Source organism: Acanthochromis polyacanthus, chromosome 12 (assembly GCF_021347895.1).
Source record: "Acanthochromis polyacanthus isolate Apoly-LR-REF ecotype Palm Island chromosome 12, KAUST_Apoly_ChrSc, whole genome shotgun sequence".
NCBI lineage: Eukaryota > Metazoa > Chordata > Actinopteri > Pomacentridae > Acanthochromis > Acanthochromis polyacanthus.
The window spans coordinates 21768975-21792472 of record NC_067124.1 but is presented as its reverse complement, the minus strand read 5'-3'; the positions used below and the strand labels follow the sequence as shown (position 1 = coordinate 21792472).

General features: G+C 37.3%; 1 protein-coding gene and 3 long non-coding RNA genes across 5 annotated transcripts in view; 2 read left to right on the top strand and 2 right to left on the bottom strand.

Moving 5' to 3' along the window:
* Positions 1–23498, top strand: part of LOC110954307 (mannosyl-oligosaccharide 1,2-alpha-mannosidase IA) — a 210361-nt gene that overhangs the window by 111887 nt on the left and 74976 nt on the right. For both annotated transcript variants that reach the window (XM_022199167.2, XM_022199977.2), the window contains exon 3: positions 2963–3078. In XM_022199167.2, coding sequence (XP_022054859.2) covers positions 2963–3078 — 116 coding nt within the window. The remainder of the gene's footprint in view (positions 1–2962; positions 3079–23498) is intronic.
* LOC127536467 (uncharacterized) lies at positions 9659–11053 on the bottom strand. Its single transcript, XR_007945460.1, has 3 exons — positions 10904–11053; positions 10067–10175; positions 9659–9907 (listed from the first exon to the last, which is right to left on the bottom strand). It is a non-coding gene; the product is annotated as an uncharacterized LOC127536467 (long non-coding RNA).
* LOC127536466 (uncharacterized) lies at positions 12204–13581 on the top strand. The gene is made up of 3 exons (XR_007945459.1): positions 12204–12336; positions 13065–13173; positions 13333–13581. It is a non-coding gene; the product is annotated as an uncharacterized LOC127536466 (long non-coding RNA).
* LOC127536470 (uncharacterized) lies at positions 13720–14538 on the bottom strand. Its single transcript, XR_007945463.1, has 2 exons — positions 14330–14538; positions 13720–14173 (listed from the first exon to the last, which is right to left on the bottom strand). It is a non-coding gene; the product is annotated as an uncharacterized LOC127536470 (long non-coding RNA).

The window sequence follows — 23498 nt, the reverse complement described above, 5'->3', positions numbered from 1 at the left end:
CTCACAGGGTGAACACTGACAGGAATGAAAAACCTTAAGAGGATGAAAAGAGCAGAGTTGTTGATTGAAACTGGCCTACAAAAAAGCCCTGTTGACAGTAACAGAGTATGATGTCTGTTCTAAGGTATTTGGATCACATTAGACAAGATGCCCTTCATCTGTCCATCACTGTGTAGAATCTGATTACAAAAGTGACATTTTAATACTAAAATGAACTGATTAGTTGAAAGACAGAAAACTACTCACTGCTAGTTCAGTATTTTCTGTTGTATTTGTTGGTTTTAAGGCGTGAAAACGGCACAAAGGTACGCATGATGATTGATTACTTATTAGTCATTAAGTGATGTCAAAAATGTCAAACACTTGCTGTTTCCAGACTTTCAAAAATGAGCTTTTGCAGCCTTTTAAAGTATATTTCATTTTAAAATGAACACATCTGGGAATTGGACTGTCAGCTGAAAAAAATAAGCTGTTTGAAGAAGCCAACCTGAGCTCTGGGAACTTGTCACGAGCAATTTTTTAAAAAGTCTGTATTAATTGACTTCTGACTGCCACCTAGGGCTTCTAAAATAACTAATAGGAGCGAAAATAAGCTCATATTGTATGACATTGTCAGCTAGCTGCTATCTATGTACACATCGAGCTGATATAGAGCCACAATATCTCCATTTATTTGGAGTCTTTTGTCCTGAGGGAAAGACTCCGGGTGCAAAAGTGTAAACTCATCTGCCTGCTGGTTACACAGTGTACAATCAGATTTTAGAGTTTAGTTTTTTTTTCCCCATCAAAAATCCTAACTGCCTACAACAGCAGTGAGGCTGAAACACACAATGAAGTGATCAGGCTATAACAGTAAGTTTATTGTTGCTGAAATGCTCAATAGAGAGGAGGAAAGTTACAGAATACGTGACTATTTTTTTGATTATCACTTAGAATGACCACTTGCATGTACACAGCCGTTCAATCCATAAATACAAAACTGATGATACAGTATCGGAGACTTAAAACACAATAATATTTAATCGTGACGACAGCAGAGAGCAGGATCCTGAAAAAGTTGCATGAGACTTGTTAATTTTCCCAGATTTGTTTTTTTTGTCGCCTAAAGGTACGGTTACGATTTGCATTTTCGGCGGGCTTTTAAAATAATTCTTGACAAAAAATTGAACTCTTTGATGTGCCAGGTTGCTGAATGGTTGCATCAGATCAATCCAACCATCTACTGTAGGCTAAGTTATTCTCAGGGGTGAACATAAAGGTTTTTCATCACCTCTCACATTTAACCAGGTCAGCTTCCACACTATTGCATTTTTTTCCCCCAGTAATCTACAATGTGAGCCCTCCAGCGCCCCGATTCACAGTCTATTTAGTCACAGTTTCTTGTTATTAAACTTCCACACCATAATTTGCCCTTGAACTGTTTTACAGTAATTCATTAAGGATAATGTTTATTTTTCCTTTGTGCCGAGCTGTCTCCAAGAGGTTTGGCTGTATTTGCATAATATTTCGCCATATGAGGATGAAAATAGGCCATGCTATCTTTCAAAAGGCCACCAGGATGGAATAAACACCCTTTAGCAATTTTCATTTAGCTTGTGAAAAGAAATGAATAGCTGTAAATGAGATCCATAAAGACAGGCACTCAAATGTACACAATAACTGCAGACACATACAAGACAGGTTTTACACTTTGTGACAGTTACACAGAGATTTAACGAAGGCAGCTCATCGACTCGGTGTAATCCAGGAGCAGCTGCTAAATGTTTGCAATAATCAGTGTATCAGTTCTTTTTTTCCCCTCTGGTGGGTGATTCCTAAATGACTTGACTTTCATGTCACAGTGACTGATGCTTTTTTGCGGACGCTTTTAATCTTGGTGAGAAGATGCTTTTCATGTGGGCCACACAAAGCAGTTTTTGTATTATCATTCCACATCACTGCAGTAATTACAGGAGCTCAGCGTGCGAGGGACTTTAATGTTTTACTTTTTATCACACACGCTGTCAAGTTACGGTTGGTAATCACAACATTAAAGGTTTTTGGGGTTAAATCTCAATACTTATCCAACTTTTAAGACGGCAACTTATGTAACAGCCAAGAAAGAAGTCATCGGTCTGTTATTCACTTATTTTCTTTTCTTTTATAAGTCATATTAAAACTCCTTAAAATACCAAGGAAGCATCATCTGGGTGGATTCACTGACTACCTCAGGGATTAGTGATTGAAATAGTTTTGCATCAATACCATGCTGTTACAATATTCATGTATACATTTATAGTATATTATGGTAGTGACTTAAATCTGTCCTTTGATTTGTACCGCATAACTTGCAAAATTAGTCTTTCTATTGCAAAATTTAGTTTTGTTTCCCAGGTCAAGGGTCATAGCTGCAACAAAAAGGCATTTCCTCTCATCATTATGGAGTGATATCAGTGATTGATTAATTCTTGTGCAACACACAATTTGTATTTTTTTTTTTGAAAGAAAAATATTTCCTTCCTCTAACAGTAGGACAAAATAATAAACTTTAACACTTTGAAATAGCCTCAAAGTCAGCGTGAGTGATTTAAAAGGGGATGGTGGTTGTCCAACACTGCTTCATGATGAAAAATCTTGAATTAAATTAAAATACATCATTTCAAGCTTGAAGCTTCTCCATTTTCCCATTGGAACCCACTAAAGTTTCTGGGTTACTTTGGTGACAAGTCTTGCACCATTTAATATACAGTTGGTTGGCTCAAAAGGCGTAACAATTTACAAGCAAATGACAATGAGATGTTTATTAGAAACAAATCAATTTCCCTGAAAATGTAACTGAGATTGCAGTTTAGTTATATTGCAACCTTATTTTTCATCACACGTTCTTAAAAAAATAAATAAAACCACCACCAACAATGGAAAACAACAACTGTTTGAAATGTTTGTCTTAACTGACATCTCTTTGTCTCGATGTGTTTTGCAGGTGGCCTGAGAGGAGCCTCCATCATTGACTCACTGGACACGCTGTATATTATGGGATTGATGGAAGAATATAATGATGCCAAGGAGTGGGTGCAGACCAGCCTGGATCTGAACTCAGTGAGCAAACTTTTCATCAATTTTCACTCTTGCAATTTACTTTGTAAGCTGTAACTGACTTTAAACTCAGGCTCAATCACTGACCCACCATCCGTCTCCACCACACTCACGCTACATAAACATAATGAAGTTTTCAGCAGTGGCCTTGCGTGCTGGATTGATTTTAAGCTGAGCTTTTGTGCTTTAACAGCAACATTGTGTCCACGGGAGTTTGACAGTTTTCCAAAGCTCAGGACATTCCAGCAGGAATCAAAAGCTTCCTGTGTGGCCACTGTCCACACTGTGTTACGGACTGATGGGATTCTCTGCTTTTCTGAAAGGACTTTGTGTGGCAGAAAATGTGATAAATAAAAGAGAGGAGCGGGGAGGGGTCGGAAGGATGTCTTAGATAGAAAAATTGTGGGAGAGAGGAGGGAAAAAGAGGCCATGCCACTTTCATTGAGCAAGTGTGTAATGACTGGGTTGGGATCAACTTGGGGTTGCCAGTTGGGATATCATGTTAGATTGAGTGGAGGTCAGTGGAAGTGCCAGCCAGGACAGGCTTTTGTGTGCTCGTAACAGTCGAGTGTGCGAGCCAGTTTGTCATTGGTTTTTTAATTTTTGCAAATGAAAGAGGTCATTTCGGGGCCACCTTCTCAGTCACATTCGCCAGCAAACTGTAATAAAATGTGGTTTACGTAATGATGTGTAATTACACAAAGCGCGCAAACACAACCATGTCATTATGACTGTCATTGTGGTACTGTAGATGCTATGCAATAATTACACCAATTTACTGCCTGTTATGACAGCGTGTCAGATGTCGCAACTTTGGGCTGTTCTGTTTGCTGACAAAACATTCATCAGTTTGCATTAAAAAAACTTGTTTATTTCAAGTATCTTGTTAAGAAAACAAATCCTGGCTATATCTGACACATGTGGCATAGTGTGCATGATGCCCTTAGCACTGAATTGTGCAGGAATATTATCAAGCCAACCGTTGTGCACATATTTATTCCACTGGGAAGCAGCCCTACTTTATAATCAGGGCTAAAACACACACAGTGTGTTTACGATGTGCTTTTGTCCCGTAGAGCTCAGCGCAATCTTGATCACTGCCAGTGTTGAGGCCATAAATAAATGCACTGTGCGTGTTAATTTCACACATACATCAGAGGAAACTTCCAGTTTTTAGCTGCTGTTTTTCTCACTCATGGCATGCTTCCACAGATACATATACATAGTGAAAAGCAAACAGAGAGGCATGACAGTTTCTGTGGTTTGTCCCAGCGAGTGCAGATTACTATTAGCTTTGAGTGAAGCTGTAGTAGCTGCTGGCTGTGGCAGCAGCCTCACAGCACAACACTGAGTGGAGACAGCCAGTAATGGCAGCCGCTGACAAACAGCCACAGTGTCACCAATCATAAAGACAACAAACGCAGATTTACACTTCACAGTGTACTTTGTCACGGATGTCATCTGCCACAATCCATCCTCTTCACCCCCTTATGCCTTCATTGGTGGTCACCTCAGGGGCGACTCCACTTCACCTCCTCTGGGACAAAGAGATATGACTTATTAATGACAATTTAGATTTATTCTCCAAGTCTTTTTTTATATTTTAGAGGCAAATAATTAACATTTTCTAGTGAAGGGGCTGCTTTCTGTCTTGAAAGATGCAATTACACGTCAGATTGTTTTACAGTCTCATCACGGCCTCTGCGGGCAGTGGCTGAGTGTGAGCCTCTGTGATCTTCTCTGAAAATGAATCACTTTTACAGTGTTTCAAGTACATAATTAATTATTAATGTATGCACGTTTATGAATTTATTGCGGCTATTTTTATGTGAGGCATACGTAACACACACACGCACGCTGATACACACAAACAGTCACCTGCACATCTACTGTACAGCGAGATGTAGTGTACTGGATGATAAATAGCGTCAACACCTCTGAGAATACACTGTCCACTTGACAAACATTTATGTGTCACAGGGTATCATCATTTTTGATACTGATCTACCTTGTGCAGTTTACACATCTACACACCCGCCGCAGAAGAAATAACCCACTGGCTCAGTATACAGCTTGTCAGATTCACTCGGGGATGGGTCACCAGGCTCGCCAAAAGCCTCAGGAAACTTTCTGATGTCCTCATTTTATCAACATACCACTTGTACAAAGGAATTCTGTGTGAAAGAAATTGCTGGAGAAACGCATCACTTGAAGTCAATAGTTTTCTCATCATTTATATCCACAGAAGAACCATTTTGCTTGTTTTTAATGAAAAAAGATGCTTTTCTTTTCCAGCACAAGACATCAGTAATGCATTTTAATTGCTAATTTTGCCTTAGTGTTGTAAGTTTGCATTACAATTGGATGATTAAAATGTGTATGTGCTTAGTGTGGTTTGCCAGAACTATTCCGCCAGCTAGCCTAGGTTCATTTTCAATTAATTATGGATCATTTATTTCTTTTGCATAAAAGTAAATGTATTCATATGACACAGTTCATTCATTCTGCCTCCTTAATGTCTTTAGGTGGGAGTTTAATGTATTTTGTCTTTGGGTCAGTGCTTATTTGTGCACAAGAAATCCCATCCGTGGCAGTTCATTATTGTCAAATTTAGCATACTCATCGTAATGTAGCTTTATTATTATTCTGGGATTTTGGCGTATTATTAATGTTCTAAGCAGAAATGGCATCAGGTCAAACAACAAAAGGGTTTTTATTTTCAAACCTTTTTTTTTATCACTTGATTACACTTAGGGGATATAAACAGCACCTGGTCAACCTCAAGCACAAGTGCTGATTGAATTTTAATTTGTCATTTTATGTCACGATTGTCACTTTTGTCGTTTGAGTTGTCTCTGCCCTAAGAAGTGTGTTCAAAAGAATCACAATAAGACAAAAATGTGACTATACAAATGAGAAAAATAAGATTAGGGAACTTTTCTCATTGTCGTAACAAGCTAAAAAAAACTATGCTTGTGTATATTTCATAGTTATTTTGTCATTATTCTACCGTTGTGTTTGTGTAGCAGGTTTTGACTCATGAAGAAACGACAGTGTTTTTCACAGAATGATGTATTATTACATAGACTGATCAGTCACATTGAAATCACCTGTTCGTGTCTCCTCTTGTGTCGCTAAAGTGGTTCTGAGCCCACTGGGACCTCTGGTGGTGGACCATGGGTTTCTAGCACCGAGACATTGTCAATGGATTCTTCCAGTCCTGTGGATTGTGGGATTGGGTCTCCGTGGATTCCCCTTATTCTGGTGCATCCTACAGATGCTTAATTGAATTAGGATTTGGGGAATTTGGTGGCTAGCTCAACACCATGGGCTCTTCGTTGTGTCCCTCAAATGTTTGGGCAGTGTCGGTCTGCAACAATGTTTAGGTTGGTACATGCCAAAGTAACATCCACATGACCACAGGTTGCCTAGCAAAATATAGTGTTGCAATGAGATGTTTAGTTGCATTTGCCTCCCCTTTCAGTGGTTTAAATGGTGTGGCTGTTCAGTGTACAGCATATCTATTGCATTGAGGTGCATGTTAAAAAAGGAGGAGCGACACGTGCACACTCCGGGATTTTCATGCACAAATTGTTCCTAATTACATTACAATGTCAGCCACACTGCAGAGCACTTTGTAAAATTCATCTGTTCAGGCCTGTCTGTCATCCAGAACTCAACACGTTGTGACAGCCGCTCTATAACTTGTTAGCAGTCAAACAAGGACAGGCAGACAAGGGCAACATTACAGTAGATTTGACCGTATTTGCAGAAGGTTTCAGCCAGACTCTTCCGACCAAAAGGCTCTGACATTGCCGCTGCTCGTTACAGTTTTCGCAGGATTTCATCTTTTGGGGGGAATGAAGCCAAACATAACTGCTGAATTCTGCACTTTTATTTATGTTTTTAAGAAGCTGGATTAGTAAGGCAGAAACAGCAGATTACAAGAATCTTTGCCAATTGAACAAATTCACTTCTTTGAAATGGATCTTGACCATATGACTTTGAAACAAACAACAAGCTCCGGATGCAGATCCGGATGAGTAGCTCAACAGACAGACTGGCCCATTCTGGTGGCTGAGCCAATTATCAAGACAAAAGAAGCTCCAGAATGTTTCTACCAGTGTTAGCTTTGGCCATATTTCTGTACAAGCTGTTGCTGCATAACGACTGAATAAGTATTTGGCAACATCAGCACAGATCAAAAAGTCTGAAGAGGACTTGAATATTTGGGTTTTATGCATAGTGTTTTATATATTACCTCATTAAAAGGATCTTCTATAAACAGTTTGGTCAGTGTCATTTCAGAATTTTGGTCAAGTACAGCAGTTGCCCTCTGGCAGTTCATCGGGCCTATTTTCACTTAAGAGAGAGTAATGAAGAGTGATTAATGAAGACTTTAAGATTGGATTGTATTCCCTCATGTGGCCTTCCAAATTTTATTACTCTTCCCGAACCTCCCCTCCTCTAATTCTGCTCTTTCCCTCACTATTATTTCTAATCTCTCCACTCCAGTTAATGTCTGGCTCAGCTCCTCTCACTTAGTATCAGGAATTTTACTAGATCCTGGTGTGATAAAACACACAACGGGAGCAGATAACTCTGATCATTTAACTCTAACCTTTTTAACTTCTTAGTTTTATTCTCACCATTTAAAAACACACACATTTGCAGGGCTATATCTATTATCAATTTATATATATATATATATATATATATATAAATATAAATAAACTGGCTCGTATGTTGGGTATCCACACCCAGACCAGACCTGTCATCATCCAGGCCCTTTGGCAGTACGTCAAGACCCACAAACTCCAAGATTCACATGAGCGCAAGTTCATCAACTGTGACAAATACCTGCAGCAGATTTTTGAGATTTTTGTGGTGCCATATATATATATATATATATGTATATGTGTGTGTGTGTGTGTGTGTGTTCGGCAGGAGGCAGCTCCAGCTGAAACACAAAACAAAGCACTGTGGGAAGTCATTCCCACTTGCTGCTATTCTGCTCTATAATGCTTCCAACACTTGGAACTGACAGTGGGATTGTAAATGGGAAGGTTGTAGCTGCTATCTATCTATATATATATATATATATATATTATGGCATGCCGTTTAGGAAATTATATATATAATGAAACTTGATATATATATAATGAAACTCGATATATATATAATGAAACTTGATATATATATAATGAAAATTGATATATATATAATGAAAGTTGATATATATATATATAATGAAACTTGATATATATATAATGAAACTTGATATATATATATAATGAAAGTTGATATATATATATATATATATATAATGAAAGCTGATATATATATAATGAAAGTTGATATATATATATATATAATGAAAGTCGATATATATATATAATGAAACTTGATATATATATAATGAAAATTGATATATATATAATGAAAGTTGATATATATATATATAATGAAAGTTGATATATATATAATGAAAGTTGATATATATATATATAATGAAAGTCGATATATATATAATGAAACTTGATATATATATAATGAAAGTTGATATATATATTTAATGAAAGTTGATATATATATAATGAAACTTGATATATATATAATGAAAGTCGGAATATAGAATGTTCAGATTTTCATTCCATCTATTCAAAGTTTCATTCCATATATTCAGACTTTTTCCTACTGAGCCCTGGAAGGACATGGCAAACAAAAACAGGAACCTTATTGGACATTTGCTCTTCACATGAGCTCTTCTGTGATTATCTATCTGTCTTCATGGTTGTCACAGGGAACGGCGACTACGTTTGAGAAAACAGGTAATTTTTAGAGATGTTTTGATTCTGAACACTGAACGTGTTAGCATTAGCTTAGCTACTTAGCTTCGACTACATTTGCATCCCTACATAGCTTAAAGGTTAAACACATGCACCATATGTTGATGATAATGATAATATCTATGTTTATCTTTATAGCTGGTCTTAAGGCTAATTACGAGGCAGAGGTCAGCTGCTGCCTGGACACATCCATGATCACGCCACTGGTGGGACACAATTGTACTGGATTTCAGCTGAAGGCTGCTGTTCTGTCCAAACTGAGACATTTTTATTGTGACATACCCTCCACTGTTGTTAGCTTTTGATTCAATAATTTTTTTTGAGATGAGGAAATCACTATTGCATGTTTCTAGTTAAATACCCTACTTTTATGATATATCACTACAGCATGCACTTTTTATATTTTCCATCAATTTCACCCAAAAGTTGAATAACTATTTGTGAGCAGTGTATGTAGACACATAATAGAAGCACATTTCAATAATATGTCTGCTGCAGTAGTGCAGTTTATCTACCTAGATTGGTGTAACAGTAAAAAAACAACAATATATGCTACTGATGTTTCTGACTAAAATCTGCTTGAAAAGCACAACTGCTTATCTGTCAAAATGTGTGTAACAAAAGTGTGCACTGAACACTGAATAAAGTCTCTGTAGATTATAGACAAAATTTGCATCTCTCATCACAAATTTCTGTTCATTCATCCAAAGTGCATGAGTAAAATACAAAACAGGTGAAGTACTAAAAAAGATTTATTTTCTAGAAAAGCCAATAGTCAACAATGCAGTTTAATTCTGGGACAGTTGCTCCAGCACCGACACCATGCGTCCCATCAGTGCAACCAAGGTTTTCATTCATCTTCTGGATGTTCTGGAGAATGGCAGAGGTCACGTCTTGGTGTCTTCCGATCTGTTCCAAGAACCGTTCCTCTGACCTCTCCAGATACTGCAGAGGATCCACAGCAGCTTCCTGGTTCCCTTTTCCTGCATAAAAGCACCAAAAAGTACTAGTTGTCAGTAATTATTTTCTATTTTCATAAACACAGTTAACTTAAAGTAAATGTTCTATTTTGTGATTTTAGGATGGGTCAAAAGATAACATACTGATCATGTTGATGTCTGCATAGTCTAAACAGATCTTACTTGATTTGGTCTGTAGAGAGGAGGACAGCGTGGAGGAGCTGCAAGACGGAACCAGTAAGCTGCAGACTAGTGCTCCTGGTAACTGGACCTCATCATCCAAGGCCGACAACTAAATAAAATGAACAAGACATGCTGTTGATAGCATCTGTAATACAAATGATTTTATCCATTAACTGATTTATTGCTTTGTCCATACAATGTTAGAAAGTGTTACAAATAATACCTGTAATAATTTCCAACAGTGATAAATGCCTTGTTTTATTTTACAATAAAAAACACCAAAAGCATCTGTGTATAAGAAATCAGTGCATTGGATTTCCACATCTGCAAAGCTAGAAAATCACACATCAGAATTTCACCTTGAAATTATGAAAATAGCTGCAGATTACCAGTACTCTTTACTTCATTGTGTTAACTTGATCATTTCAATCAGTTTTTTAGACTTGTATTACTGATACGAAACATAATCAACACATAAATTAAAATGTGTTCGCAAAGAGTTCACTGGTTCTTCAAGGGAAATTTCAATGATAACCATATAGTTCAGTAATATGATTAATGGGTCATTGTGTAACAGCGTGGGAGGTTCTGAATACAGGTCTTGGACTGAAATATTGCTGCTGCTTTCCTCCGGTTTTATAAGGAGTTGTTTCATAGCTTGTTAGCTTACCAGCGGCTAACTGGCTGGCAAACAATAGTTGAACGCCAACCTCTAATCACTGATCCGGTGTCCGGACCGCGTTAGCTGGCGGAACGTTCATAATACTGATGTGGGACTGTTGTAGCTAGCGTATTCATAGTAGGATAACAGCAGGATGTTGGAGAAATAAAACTTACCATTATCAGGATCGCTGGTCTGCATGGCAGACTCTTAGCGCATCGCACTGCTTGAATGTCTGTGTGTTTCAGGCCGATTTTAAAATAAAACTCAATAAAATTCTCGTCCGGGTGAGTGTCCTTCGTTGTCGCTTCGCCATACGGACATGTCCCTTCCGGGGCTCGGTAGGAAAAAAGATTTGATATATATATAATGAAAGTTGATATATATATAATGAAAGTCGATATATATATAATGAAAGTCGATATATATATAATGAAACTTGATATATATATATAATGAAAGTTGATATATATATAATGAAAGTTGATATATATATAGTGAAAGTCGATATATATATATATAATGAAAGTTGATATATATATATAATGAAAGTTGATATATATATAATGAAAGTCGAGATATATATATATAATGAAACTTGATATATATATATAGTGAAAGTCGATATATATATAATGAAAGTCGATATATATATAATGAAAGTTGATATATATATATAATGAAAGTCGAGATATATATATATAATGAAAGTCGATATATATATATAATGAAAGTTGATATATATATAATGAAAGTTGATATATATATATATATATATCAAGTTTCATTATATATATATCAAGTTTCATTATATATATATCGACTTTCATTATATATATATCAAGTTTCATTATATATATATCAAGTTTCATTATATATATATCAAGTTTCATTATATATATATCGACTTTCATTATATATATAATTTCCTAAACGGCATGTATGGCATGCCGTTTAGGAAATTATATATATAATGAAACTTGATATATATATATAATGAAAGTCGATATATATATAACGAAACTTGATATATATATAATGAAACTTGATATATATATAATGAAAGTCGATATATATATAATGAAACTTGATATATATATAATGAAACTTGATATATATATATATAATGAAACTTGATATATATATAATGAAACTTGATATATATATAATGAAACTTGATATATATATATATATATATATATATCGACTTTCATTATATATATATCAACTTTCATTATATATATATCAAGTTTCATTATATATATATCGACTTTCATTATATATATATCAACTTTCATTATATATATATCGACTTTCATTATATATATATCGACTTTCATTATATATATATCAACTTTCATTATATATATATATCGACTTTCATTATATATATATATATATATATCAACTTTCATTATATATATATCAAATCTTTTTTTCCTACCGAGCCCCGGAAGGGACATGTCCGTATGGCGAAGCGACAATGAAGGACACTCACCCGGACGAGAATTTTATTGAGTTTTATTTTGAAATCGGCCTGAAATACACAGACATTCAAGCAGTGCGATGCGCTAAGAGTCTGCCATGCAGACCAGCGATCCTGATAATGGTAAGTTTTATTTCTCCAACATCCTGCTGTTATCCTACTATGAATACGCTAGCTACAACAGTCCCACATCAGTATTATGAACGTTCCGCCAGCTAACGCGGTCCGGACACCGGATCACTGATTAGAGGTTGGCGTTGAACTATTGTTTGCCAGCCAGTTAGCCGCTGGTAAGCTAACAAGCTATGAAACAACTCCTTATAAAACCGGAGGAAAGCAGCAGCAATATTTCAGTCCAAGACCTGTATTCAGAACCTCCCACGCTGTTACACAATGACCCATTAATCATATTACTGAACTATATGGTTATCATTGAAATTTTCCTTGAAGAACCAGTGAACTCTTTGCGAACACATTTTAATTTATGTGTTGATTATGTTTCGTATCAGTAATACAAGTCTAAAAAACTGATTGAAATGATCAAGTTAACACAATGAAGTAAAGAGTACTGGTAATCTGCAGCTATTTTCATAATTTCAAGGTGAAATTCTGATGTGTGATTTTCTAGCTTTGCAGATGTGGAAATCCAATGCACTGATTTCTTATACACAGATGCTTTTGGTGTTTTTTGTTGTAAAATAAAACAAGGCATTTATCACTGTTGGAAATTATTACAGGTACTATTTGTAACACTTTCTAACATTGTATGGACAAAGCAATAAATCAGTTAATGGATAAAATCATTTGTATTACAGATGCTATCAACAGCATGTCTTGTTCATTTTATTTAGTTGTCGGCCTTGGATGATGAGGTCCAGTTACCAGGAGCACTAGTCTGCAGCTTACTGGTTCCGTCTTGCAGCTCCTCCACGCTGTCCTCCTCTCTACAGACCAAATCAAGTAAGATCTGTTTAGACTATGCAGACATCAACATGATCAGTATGTTATCTTTTGACCCATCCTAAAATCACAAAATAGAACATTTACTTTAAGTTAACTGTGTTTATGAAAATAGAAAATAATTACTGACAACTAGTACTTTTTGGTGCTTTTATGCAGGAAAAGGGAACCAGGAAGCTGCTTTGGATCCTCTGCAGTATCTGGAGAGGTCAGAGGAACGGTTCTTGGAACAGATCGGAAGACACCAAGACGTGACCTCTGCCATTCTCCAGAACATCCAGAAGATGAATGAAAACCTTGGTTGCACTGATGGGACGCATGGCGTCGGTGCTGGAGCAACTGTCCCAGAATTAAACTGCATTGTTGACTATTGGCTTTTCTAGAAAATAAATCTTTTTTAGTACTTCACCTGTTTTGTATTTTACTCATGCACTTTGGGTGAATAAACAGAAATTTGTGATGAGAGATGCAAATTTTGTCTATAATCTACAGAGACTTTATTCAGTGTTCAGTGCACACTTTTGTTACACACATTTTGACAGATAAGCAGTTGTGCTTTTCAAGCAGATTTTAGTCAGAAACATCAGTAGCATATGTTTTTTTTTACTGTTACACCAATCTAGGTAGATAAACTGCACTACTGCAGCAGACATATTATTGAAATGTGCTTCTATTATGTGTCTACATACACTGCTCACAAATAGTTATTCAACTTTTGGGTGAAATTGATGGAAAATATAAAAAGTGCATGCTTTAGTGATATATCATAAAAATAGGGTATTTAACTAGAAACATGCAATAGTGATTTCCTCATCTCAAAAAAATTTATTGAATCAAAAGCTAACAACAGTGGAGGGTATGTCACAATAAAAATGTCTCAGTTTGGACAGAACAGCAGCCTTCAGCTGAAATCCAGTACAATTGTGTCCCACCAGTGGCGTGATCATGGATGTGTCCAGGCAGCAGCTGACCTCTGCCTCGTAATTAGCCTTAAGACCAGCTATAAAGATAAACATAGATATTATCATTATCATCAACATATGGTGCATGTGTTTAACCTTTAAGCTATGTAGGGATGCAAATGTAGTCGAAGCTAAGTAGCTAAGCTAATGCTAACACGTTCAGTGTTCAGAATCAAAACATCTCTAAAAATTACCTGTTTTCTCAAACGTAGTCGCCGTTCCCTGTGACAACCATGAAGACAGATAGATAATCACAGCAGAGCTCATCTGAAGAGCAAATGTCCAATAAGGTTCCTGTTTTTGTTTGCCATGTCCTTCCAGGGCTCAGTAGGAAAAAGTCTGAATATATGGAATGAAACTTTGAATAGATGGAATGAAAATCTGAACATTCTATATTCCGACTTTCATTATATATATATCTCAACTTTCATTATATAGATATCAACTTTCATTATATATATATCAAGTTTCATTATATATATATCAAGTTTCATTATATATATATCGACTTTCATTATATATATATCAAGTTTCATTATATATATATCGACTTTCATTATATATATATATATCAAGTTTCATTATATATATATCGACTTTCATTATATATATATCAACTTTCATTATATATATATCAAGTTTCATTATATATATATCGACTTTCATTATATATATAATTTCCTAAACGGCATGCCATAGGCATGCCATAATATATATATATATATATATATATATATATATATATATATATATATATATATATATATATATATAGCAGCTACAACCAGATTAGCTGCTATATATATGTATATATATAGCAGCTACAACCTTCCCATTTACAATCCCACTGTCAGTTCCAAGTGTTGGAAGCATTATAGAGCAGAATAGCAGCAAGTGGGAATGACTTCCCACAGTGCTTTGTTTTGCGTTTCAGCTGGAGCTGCCTCCTGCTGAACACAGTCGTCATGCTGAGCAGCATTTTGTGGAGGGGTGAGAGTGGTGGTCCACAACAGTTCTGAGTTTGGACTGAATTCTCTCTAACATGATGTCCAAAGTGTTCACAAGAGAGCCCAGTGCAAAGCTGTCCGCCCCAAAGAGCTTGCTGAGTTTCCAGGCATCCCTCGCTTTGATCCCCAACACCCAACACGACATACCAAAACATACTGCACTTCCTACTGCAGATCGATAGAACACCTCAAGGATACTACTGCAGATGTTAAAGGAAATCAGCCTCCTTAGAATGTGACACTTCCTGTAGACAGTCTGTGTTAGTTGCCCACTCCAAATGATTATCCACATTAGGGATGCAAATTTTAAACAATTCTCTTAACCAGTAGTCTGTTAACTTGCTTTGATTACATTAGCTATGCAGCTACAGGAATGTTGTCCTGGTAGATTTGATCTTGTTTTCTACTCAAGAACATTGTCTAGAAGCCATTAACCACAACAGAGGTCTCTGTCATGGTGCCCTGTTGCTAGCCAAACTCCCCAACGCTCTCGGTCACACAAACACTGAAACCCACCGTTCCAATCTGAAATAATCAAAATAAAACACAACAAAACTTAAGTAAAAATATAAAACTACTCATTTAACAATCTGGATATGAACATCAACCAAGCTAGAATACAAACTGCAGTTTTTCATCTGATTAAGCAGTGAAAGACTCCACCCGGTGTCACAACCAGTTACTGTAACTAATGTATATATATATATTTTTTGACATGCATGCCCCATATCTGCTGCCTTATTAGTTAAAATATTTTTAATAAGTTAAATTATTCATGGCATTTTAAGTGATTATCAATTAATCATTAACATCCCTAGTCCAGATGTATTCCCAGGTACACCATCTCAGCCTCAGACCCCTGGGTGGTTAATGTACAGTCCTCCTGTCATCAAATCCCACAACCATCGCCTTGGTCTTGGCTACATTGAACACCAGCTCATTTCTCCCACACCACTTCACAAAATGGCTTACCACCTCCTGGTATTCACTCCCCTCCCTCAGTCATACACCTCAGAATAGAAGAAAAACTTCTTCAGATGGCTGGACTTGAGTCTGAAATTGGAGCTTCACAATGTAAAGCTGAAGAGAGCCAGCTCACAGTTGTCCTTGGCATGCAGTCCTGAAGAATCACAAACTCTGGTCTTTTTTTTTGAGATAGTGTGGTTTTCATGTTATCATACTGAAACCCACCTACATCTCCCCATCTACTTTCTCCAGCCTGTATTAAAGGCGATGGAGAAATCAAAGAACATTTTCTTACATTTTCTCACAGTGGTTCTTGCTTTGTCCAAGTGTGAGTAAGCCTTCTGCAGAATTTAGATGAAGGCATCAATCGCACCGGCATAGGAGCTGACAGGCAAACTGCATAGGATGCAGTGTGGAGCTAACCAAGGATCAAAGGTTTTACAGCAGTAGCCCCTCTGTGGTCTTCATATTGTGTGATGTCAGGGTTTATGGAGGTTTTATTGGTGATCAACGAGGGGGAATAGTTTGAAGTAATAATAGACAGTGGAAAACATCCACTGAGGGTGGCACAAACACACATTACCCTCATTGTTACAGGTCATGAACCTCTGAGATGACTCATTCTCAAGGGTTGATCCAGCCACATGCTGTATGTAAGAGGAGAAAATAAAGAAAAATAACAGAAAAGTTCAGATGTTTTCATTCAGACCATTTTTCGCCCTTCTGCATCAGTTTCAAGCCTTTTGTCACTCACTCCTACTGTAATTTATTAGCTACCCTGAGAGTCACTTCTAGGCATATTGTTTGTTTCACTGTGTAGAATACACAGAAGAGCAAATTTTATTTTTGGTAATATTTTTGGAAGAACTGAGCCCACAGAATAGCATCTGATTTTGTTGCATCAGTTGGTACAAGATGTTGTTCTGATGAGCCAAAAATTCAGGCAGCTATTTTTACTGCTAAACTGTTTGTTAACCTACATATCTCTGTCTTTTGGGGCTGTTGGTCAAACAAATATTTTAATGTGTCAGTTTGGACTTTTACGAAATATGGACAGATTTTGACTAATTTTACAATTTATTTGGTTATTTTTACATTGATCAATCGAAGGCAGATCAAGCAGAGTAATTGCTCTTGAAATTAATTGGCATTGGCAGCCTGTAGTGGTTTTTATGGACTGATGGACATTTGAAACATAATTCTTAGTAAAGAAGATTGATTGCAGAATGGTTTACCCTGAAGGCCGCAGTGAAGATGTACCACTTAATTAAAAGATTCTGTACTGTTTCAAAATATAAACATTGAGCCTTTTAGGAGATGAATAGTTTCAGCTGCTTGTAACCACACACAGCCTCTGCTGTTTTTCCCTTTCCTTGTTGGCTTTTTAACCTATTAAAATCCAATAATGACCTTAAAAATAATCCCAAAAATCTAATTGTGTTTTTTGTTTGTGTGCGTGTATAACGTGATTTTAGCCTGCAAGCTATAAATGCATGCTAATGTGTTACAAAATGTAAAAAAAAAAAAAAAAGCTGTCATACTAAATGATCTTGTACAGAAGCTGAAATGTGCACATCTTCTCAGTAAAATCTCATCTATTTTGATGTTAGAACTGCTGCTGTTTGTAGATGAAAGGGTCCCCCTGCGAGTTTGTTGATGATTCCCATGAAGCCTCTTCTGAGTAACTAGCAGCATCCACTGGCAATAACTTCTGACACACCACAGTGAAAAATCTCCCGAGTCTCACCAGGACGGCAAAGTGACTGGATAATTTGCACATTCAGGCCTATAATTCCATGTCTCAGATGTATCGGGTGTGAAGTCTTGGGGGCCTCACTGAGAGGGACCGAAAAAAGGGAGCTGTGCTGCAATTTTTTCCAACCTTGAACAATTCAGTCGTGCTGATGTTGGCATGTGGTAGAAAAGTGTCACTGTATGGTAGAGTGCGCGAAAGAGGCAGCAGAGAGGGAGAAGATGGACCTTAATATTATTTCTGAAGCGCACTGACAGGGAGGTCAGCAGGGCGACGGTAACATGAAACGACATGTGAGCAGCTACTTTCACTGGAAATATTGTCTGGAACATAGCGTCTCAAAACCTGTTTGAAATGTGTCAGCACCAGGTATTAATCTGGCATTGCATGCATTAAAAATGTTCAAAGAGCTTTCTGCAGTCATGCACAGATGGTTGGTTTGATCCAGGTAGGAATAGCTCAACAACTGTTGATTTTCTGTGATATTTTGGACAGTACACCTGAGTTTCACTTTAGGCTTTAAGGTTTACGTTTGCTATTTTGAGTTACATGTCTAAGCTTTGACTGCCATTAAATATCAACCCTGCAAAACTGCATATACCCCAGTTTTCAGCTGTATTGCACCTTGTATTTAGTGTTGATTAGAAAATGCTAGCATCCTAACATCATAAAGTGAGATGGTATTCATGATCAATATTATACCTGTTAAGCATCAGCATATTAGCATAACCCTTATGTGAGTATGTTGGTGTTAAAATTCAGCTCAAAGCAGTGCTGTTTCTGTGCATAGCCTTGGAGAGCTATTAGCATGGCTGTGGACTCTTAGTTTTATTTGTGTTGGATTTTTTTTTTTTCTTTTTGTTGCCATCCTTATTTATATTGTGGTCAATTGCTGTGAGCTTGACTCTGCCGAAATGTGAAAAGAGGCCCGGTAGGGGCTGTTTCAGTGGCAATAAAGCAGAGTATTTCATTCAAATTGTGGTGGAAGTTGTACATTGTCAGAAACAGCCTGGAACAAATAAACAATCCCTCAAATCTCCCTGAAGTCTCTTCTGTCAGATTGAGATATCAGCATTAGCTTGAGGTCTCAATTTCATTACATTCAAATCAACTTTGTGGCAGCAAAACACACAGCGTACAAAAACTAGCTCCGTTTATATCAGTGCTGTTATAATCCAGATGTAATTGACTTTTTGGTAGAATGAGCGCAGATACATTGCTAATTGTTGTTTCTGGTAATCTGTTCGACCTCAGAGGGATGCTGAGCCCAGAGACCAGAGAGAGTTTGCGCTTCCAGTCCTGATACTCAGTTTGCGCTGAGACATGTACAAGATACGCTCCTCTTCCAAAAAGAGAAAGCTTGGGGAGAGCGTAGATGAGATTGAGGAACCTATTCAAATTGCATCAGAGATTTCCAGGATGATTCTGGCAAAATACGGAATTCAATTCAGTTTTATTTATAAAACATCATAAAATAAGTCATGTCTGGGTACTTTCAGTCATATGGTTAAGACTTTACAATATTATAGAGAGAAGCCCGGTAATTCCTTCTTGAGCAAGCACCTGGAAACGGTGGGAAGGAAAAAAACTCTTAAAAGGTAAAAACCTCCAACTGAACCCGTCACAGGGTGGGTGGCTATCTGTCTTGACAATTTGGGGTGAGAGCAGAATGGGGAGAGAAAAGATGAGCATTTCACATCCAGCAAACAATAAACACTGGGCAGGTTGGTGAAGCCAGTAGCTGAAGATCAAAAACTGTGGAGCCAGAGGTACCTGCAGAAAGGTACAGGGAGAGAAGAAAAACACAAACTACAAGAAAAAAGGACACAAAGATGACGACATACAATAGAGGCACATACATGCATGGTGAGCGAAAGAAAGAAAGGTACAGGTGCATCATGGGATTCCCTCAGCAACCTGGGCCTATAGCAGCATAGCTAAGGGGTGGTTCTGGGACACCTGAGCCTGCCTGATGGACAACCTTTCTCAAAAAGGACATTTTTAAGCATAATCTTAAAAGTAGAGAGGGTTTCTGACTCCTGAAGCCAAACTGGGAGCTGATCCTATGGGAGAAGAGCCAGATGGCTGAAGGCTGTGCTTCTCATTCTGGTTTGGCAAACTCTTAAAAAAAATAATAATCCTGCATTCTGAGATCAAAAGGTTGTTTTGGGTTAACAGGGTAATGTAAGAGCTATAATGTACAATGGACAAGACCAAAGTCTTTGTAAGGGAGGATAAGGATTTTAAATTGCATTCTTGATTTGCTACTCAGACAATAAACACAAAGGAACATGGGAGAAACATCATCTGTCTTGCCAGTTTCTGTCTCCATGAAGTATTCTGATTCAGATTCAGATAGTTTTTTGTAAATCTTGATAAGGAATTCCAACAGTCAAGCCAAGAAAAAACGAATGCATTGACGAGTTATTCACCATAATTTTTAAATAGGATGTTCTTAATTTTGACAGTATTGCACCGGTAAACGACAGCATCCTTAAGTGTTGTTGTATGTGTGAGTCTTAAAGTACACGTCCTGATTCCTCACAGTAGTACTGGAGGCCAAGACAATGCTATCCAGAGTAACAGTGTGTGTACAAATACAGAGAGAAGTATAGAGAAATGTGTTGTTAACTTTCCAGAATAATGGCCGGAGAAGCTGCTGTTGACTGAGTTCAAAATTGCAAATGCTTCGGGCAAGTTTAGAGTGCATGTTATCCCAAAATATTTTAAGCAACCAAACATATTCAGAATATTTTATGTATTATCATGATGGCACTTTTTAACTTGGATATGTCATCACATCACTGAGGCAGATTGTCAGTGTTTTGCCATCCCCATCCATATTTTGTATCTCACAGTTTATAAATCACACTGTTTTCGTCAGTTGTAAATGAGCTGCTTTCCAAATGTATGCTCGGATTTGAGGACAAGACAAAGTGACATTTGTTGTTAATGAGGGGACCTGGAGCAAGGTTGTTGTTTACCTCCACAGGGATGTTTTTTTGACCCCCAGAGACCTCCTGTCTGCACTAAATGAGACCCAACTTGCCCCTAGTCGTAAAGACGTCTGAGGAAAAACAGTGTCATTTATGGTGCCCAGAGATGGTTCAGTGAAGACGCCGTGCCCCTGAGCTGAGGTCAAGCTGAGCTGACATTCTGTCTCGAGATGCGGAGGGCAAAGGACATTTTGCGTGGGTGGTTCATCATTACAGATATTTACCAGCACGTTTTGTATCACTCATGAACTTTGTCCCTGTGGACCAATTTGGCACAGGCAAATGATGACAGATAGAATTGGCTTGGCTTTAGAGACTCTGATTTCCATGCAGACACTATTCCAAAATAATCAGTAATCGGCTTCAGATGTTGGTGTAAAAAATGCTTGGAATTAGGGATGCACATTTTTAGAAGTTTTCTTAACCAATAGTGAATCACAATAACAATTAATGTTTGCTTCATCATTAAAATGAATGAAATACAGTAGACATGTCTCCACATGTTGGCAAAATCATTTTTAACTGCTGACACTTGTTCACTGCAAAATCAGCACAGTTCCATTAGGTATTGGAAGAACATGAAATCAACACCAGGTTACTGAATTTGAAAGCAATTAATTTAAAATTTCTATTTAATGATTTGCAAAATGTTGATCGCAGCACACAAGCTGAAGTTTACCACAGTAAATAACTTGGAACGTTATTCTCCTCACAGTGGTTTGATATCAAAATAATCTTCATATCTGATCTACATGATGGACGAACTTGTTCACAGTAGTTACTGTGAGTCCAGCTGCTAGAAACAGCTGCTCAACTAAAACAGTCAGTCACAAATACTGTCAGAGCTGCTTTTACCAGTCCAGGAAACATGTCAGTATTTATCCCCACCTCTAAAATGTATTTATTCTCTGAGCAGATAGACTTCATCACTTTAGTTTTAATGCTGTTGGAAGCATATAATCAGAGTCCTACTGGTACTGAATGTTAGCGGCTATAGCTATGTTGTGCTGACAGACGCCCATGCTCCTGGCCTCTGTTGGTGTTTCAAAATCCTATTTTAATATCAGCATGTTCCTCAGGTAGCTAGCTAAACCAGAGAGCCACCTTTTTCACAACTTTATGCTTCAGAAATCCCCAACACGACGGTCGCAGTTAGCGGTTCGACAGCGGGGAGTTTTCAGCAAACACACCTGTAACTCCACCTCATTAAACAGTAAGAGGCTCCACCTCCAACCACATGCTACAACACATCTACAACACATTTTATGAAAATCCTTCATATTCTGGCTTATCAGTGAACATATTTTCAGTTGATTAGGTTAGTAACAGCAAATAATCCCTTTGGAGTTAATCGCTACTTGGAATATAGATTTTTTTTTTAATTGAATGAGTCCCACATTACACTGCAGAAGTACAATGTAAGGTTTAAAGATGCCCTATGAATTAGCAGTGAATTAAATGACTATGTAACGTGAAAAGAGTGGCTTCTTGTGAAAAACTTGGAGGAAATTATTGCCAAGTGTTGCAGCTTTTCTCAGTTTTACAGGATAAGTGTCTTTAACTTTATTTCGGGGTGTTTTATAGCCCGAAACATTATTGTTTTTGTTCACTCTTGCTGCTCTCATCAAATTTGTCTCCAGCCATGACAAGCAGATGTTTTCACCCAGTAAGTTCCACTAGACTTGCAGTACACTTTCTACACAGCATCAAATGCACAGCAGGTAAACAGAGTTACTTGACCTAGTAAAGCCAAGAGGAGAGTGAAAATTAAAGGACATCTTCCAGAAAAAATCTGCAAGTTAATTTGGAAAAAACTGATCTCCACAAAGCAACTGTAAGTCATGAAGCTTTAGCTTTAATTTCATACTGCTGAAGAAATGTGAAGAAAAGTCTATTGAAAGAAATGTTTGTGCATTAATTAGCTCAGTTAATGACCTCATATACATAACTGGACGTTTAATACATCAGTGTGAGTACTGTGGAGCATTAGGCGGCTCAAATGCCTCTTTTTTTTTTCTTTTCTTGTCGGCAGTTTGGGAGCTGAGAAACAGTGACGGATGTGGCTCAGTCAGCAAGGCCAAATACAGTGGGAGGTATATGATGAGAGACAGAGGCAGACAGTTACACACAGAGTCAGGAAGAAGGAAGATGGACTGCAGCGGGGTGAATAATATCAGCAGAGTGAGAGCGCAGCAAAGTCCCATGAGACCTGAGCATTATCATAGAAGACTCGGTGGGGAGCTTCTGCATCCCTCAGGAGAGAGCAGAGACCTGTACACACAATGCTGCTTTATAATGATTCTGCATGTCTGTGCGTTTGTATCTACGGGTGAGAGAGAGCATTAAAAGACGGAGACGATCTGTGAAAATAGATGCAGAGAGACAAATCCGTCGTACCTCAAAGGATGGGATGCAGAGGATGGGAGTGGAAAAGACGGAAGGGTGATGGGTTGTGTTGTAATTCAGCTATAATTTATCACTCTGGCAGTGTTTGATTAATTATTCACCAGGCTGTTAATTTACAAGTTAATGCATTCAGTGGAGATGTTTATGATACACGCACATTTTCTTTTTTGTGATTATACGCCTGTGCGATGACATTAAAGGAGATGTTAGACGCAGATTAATTGCAGGGTTTTAA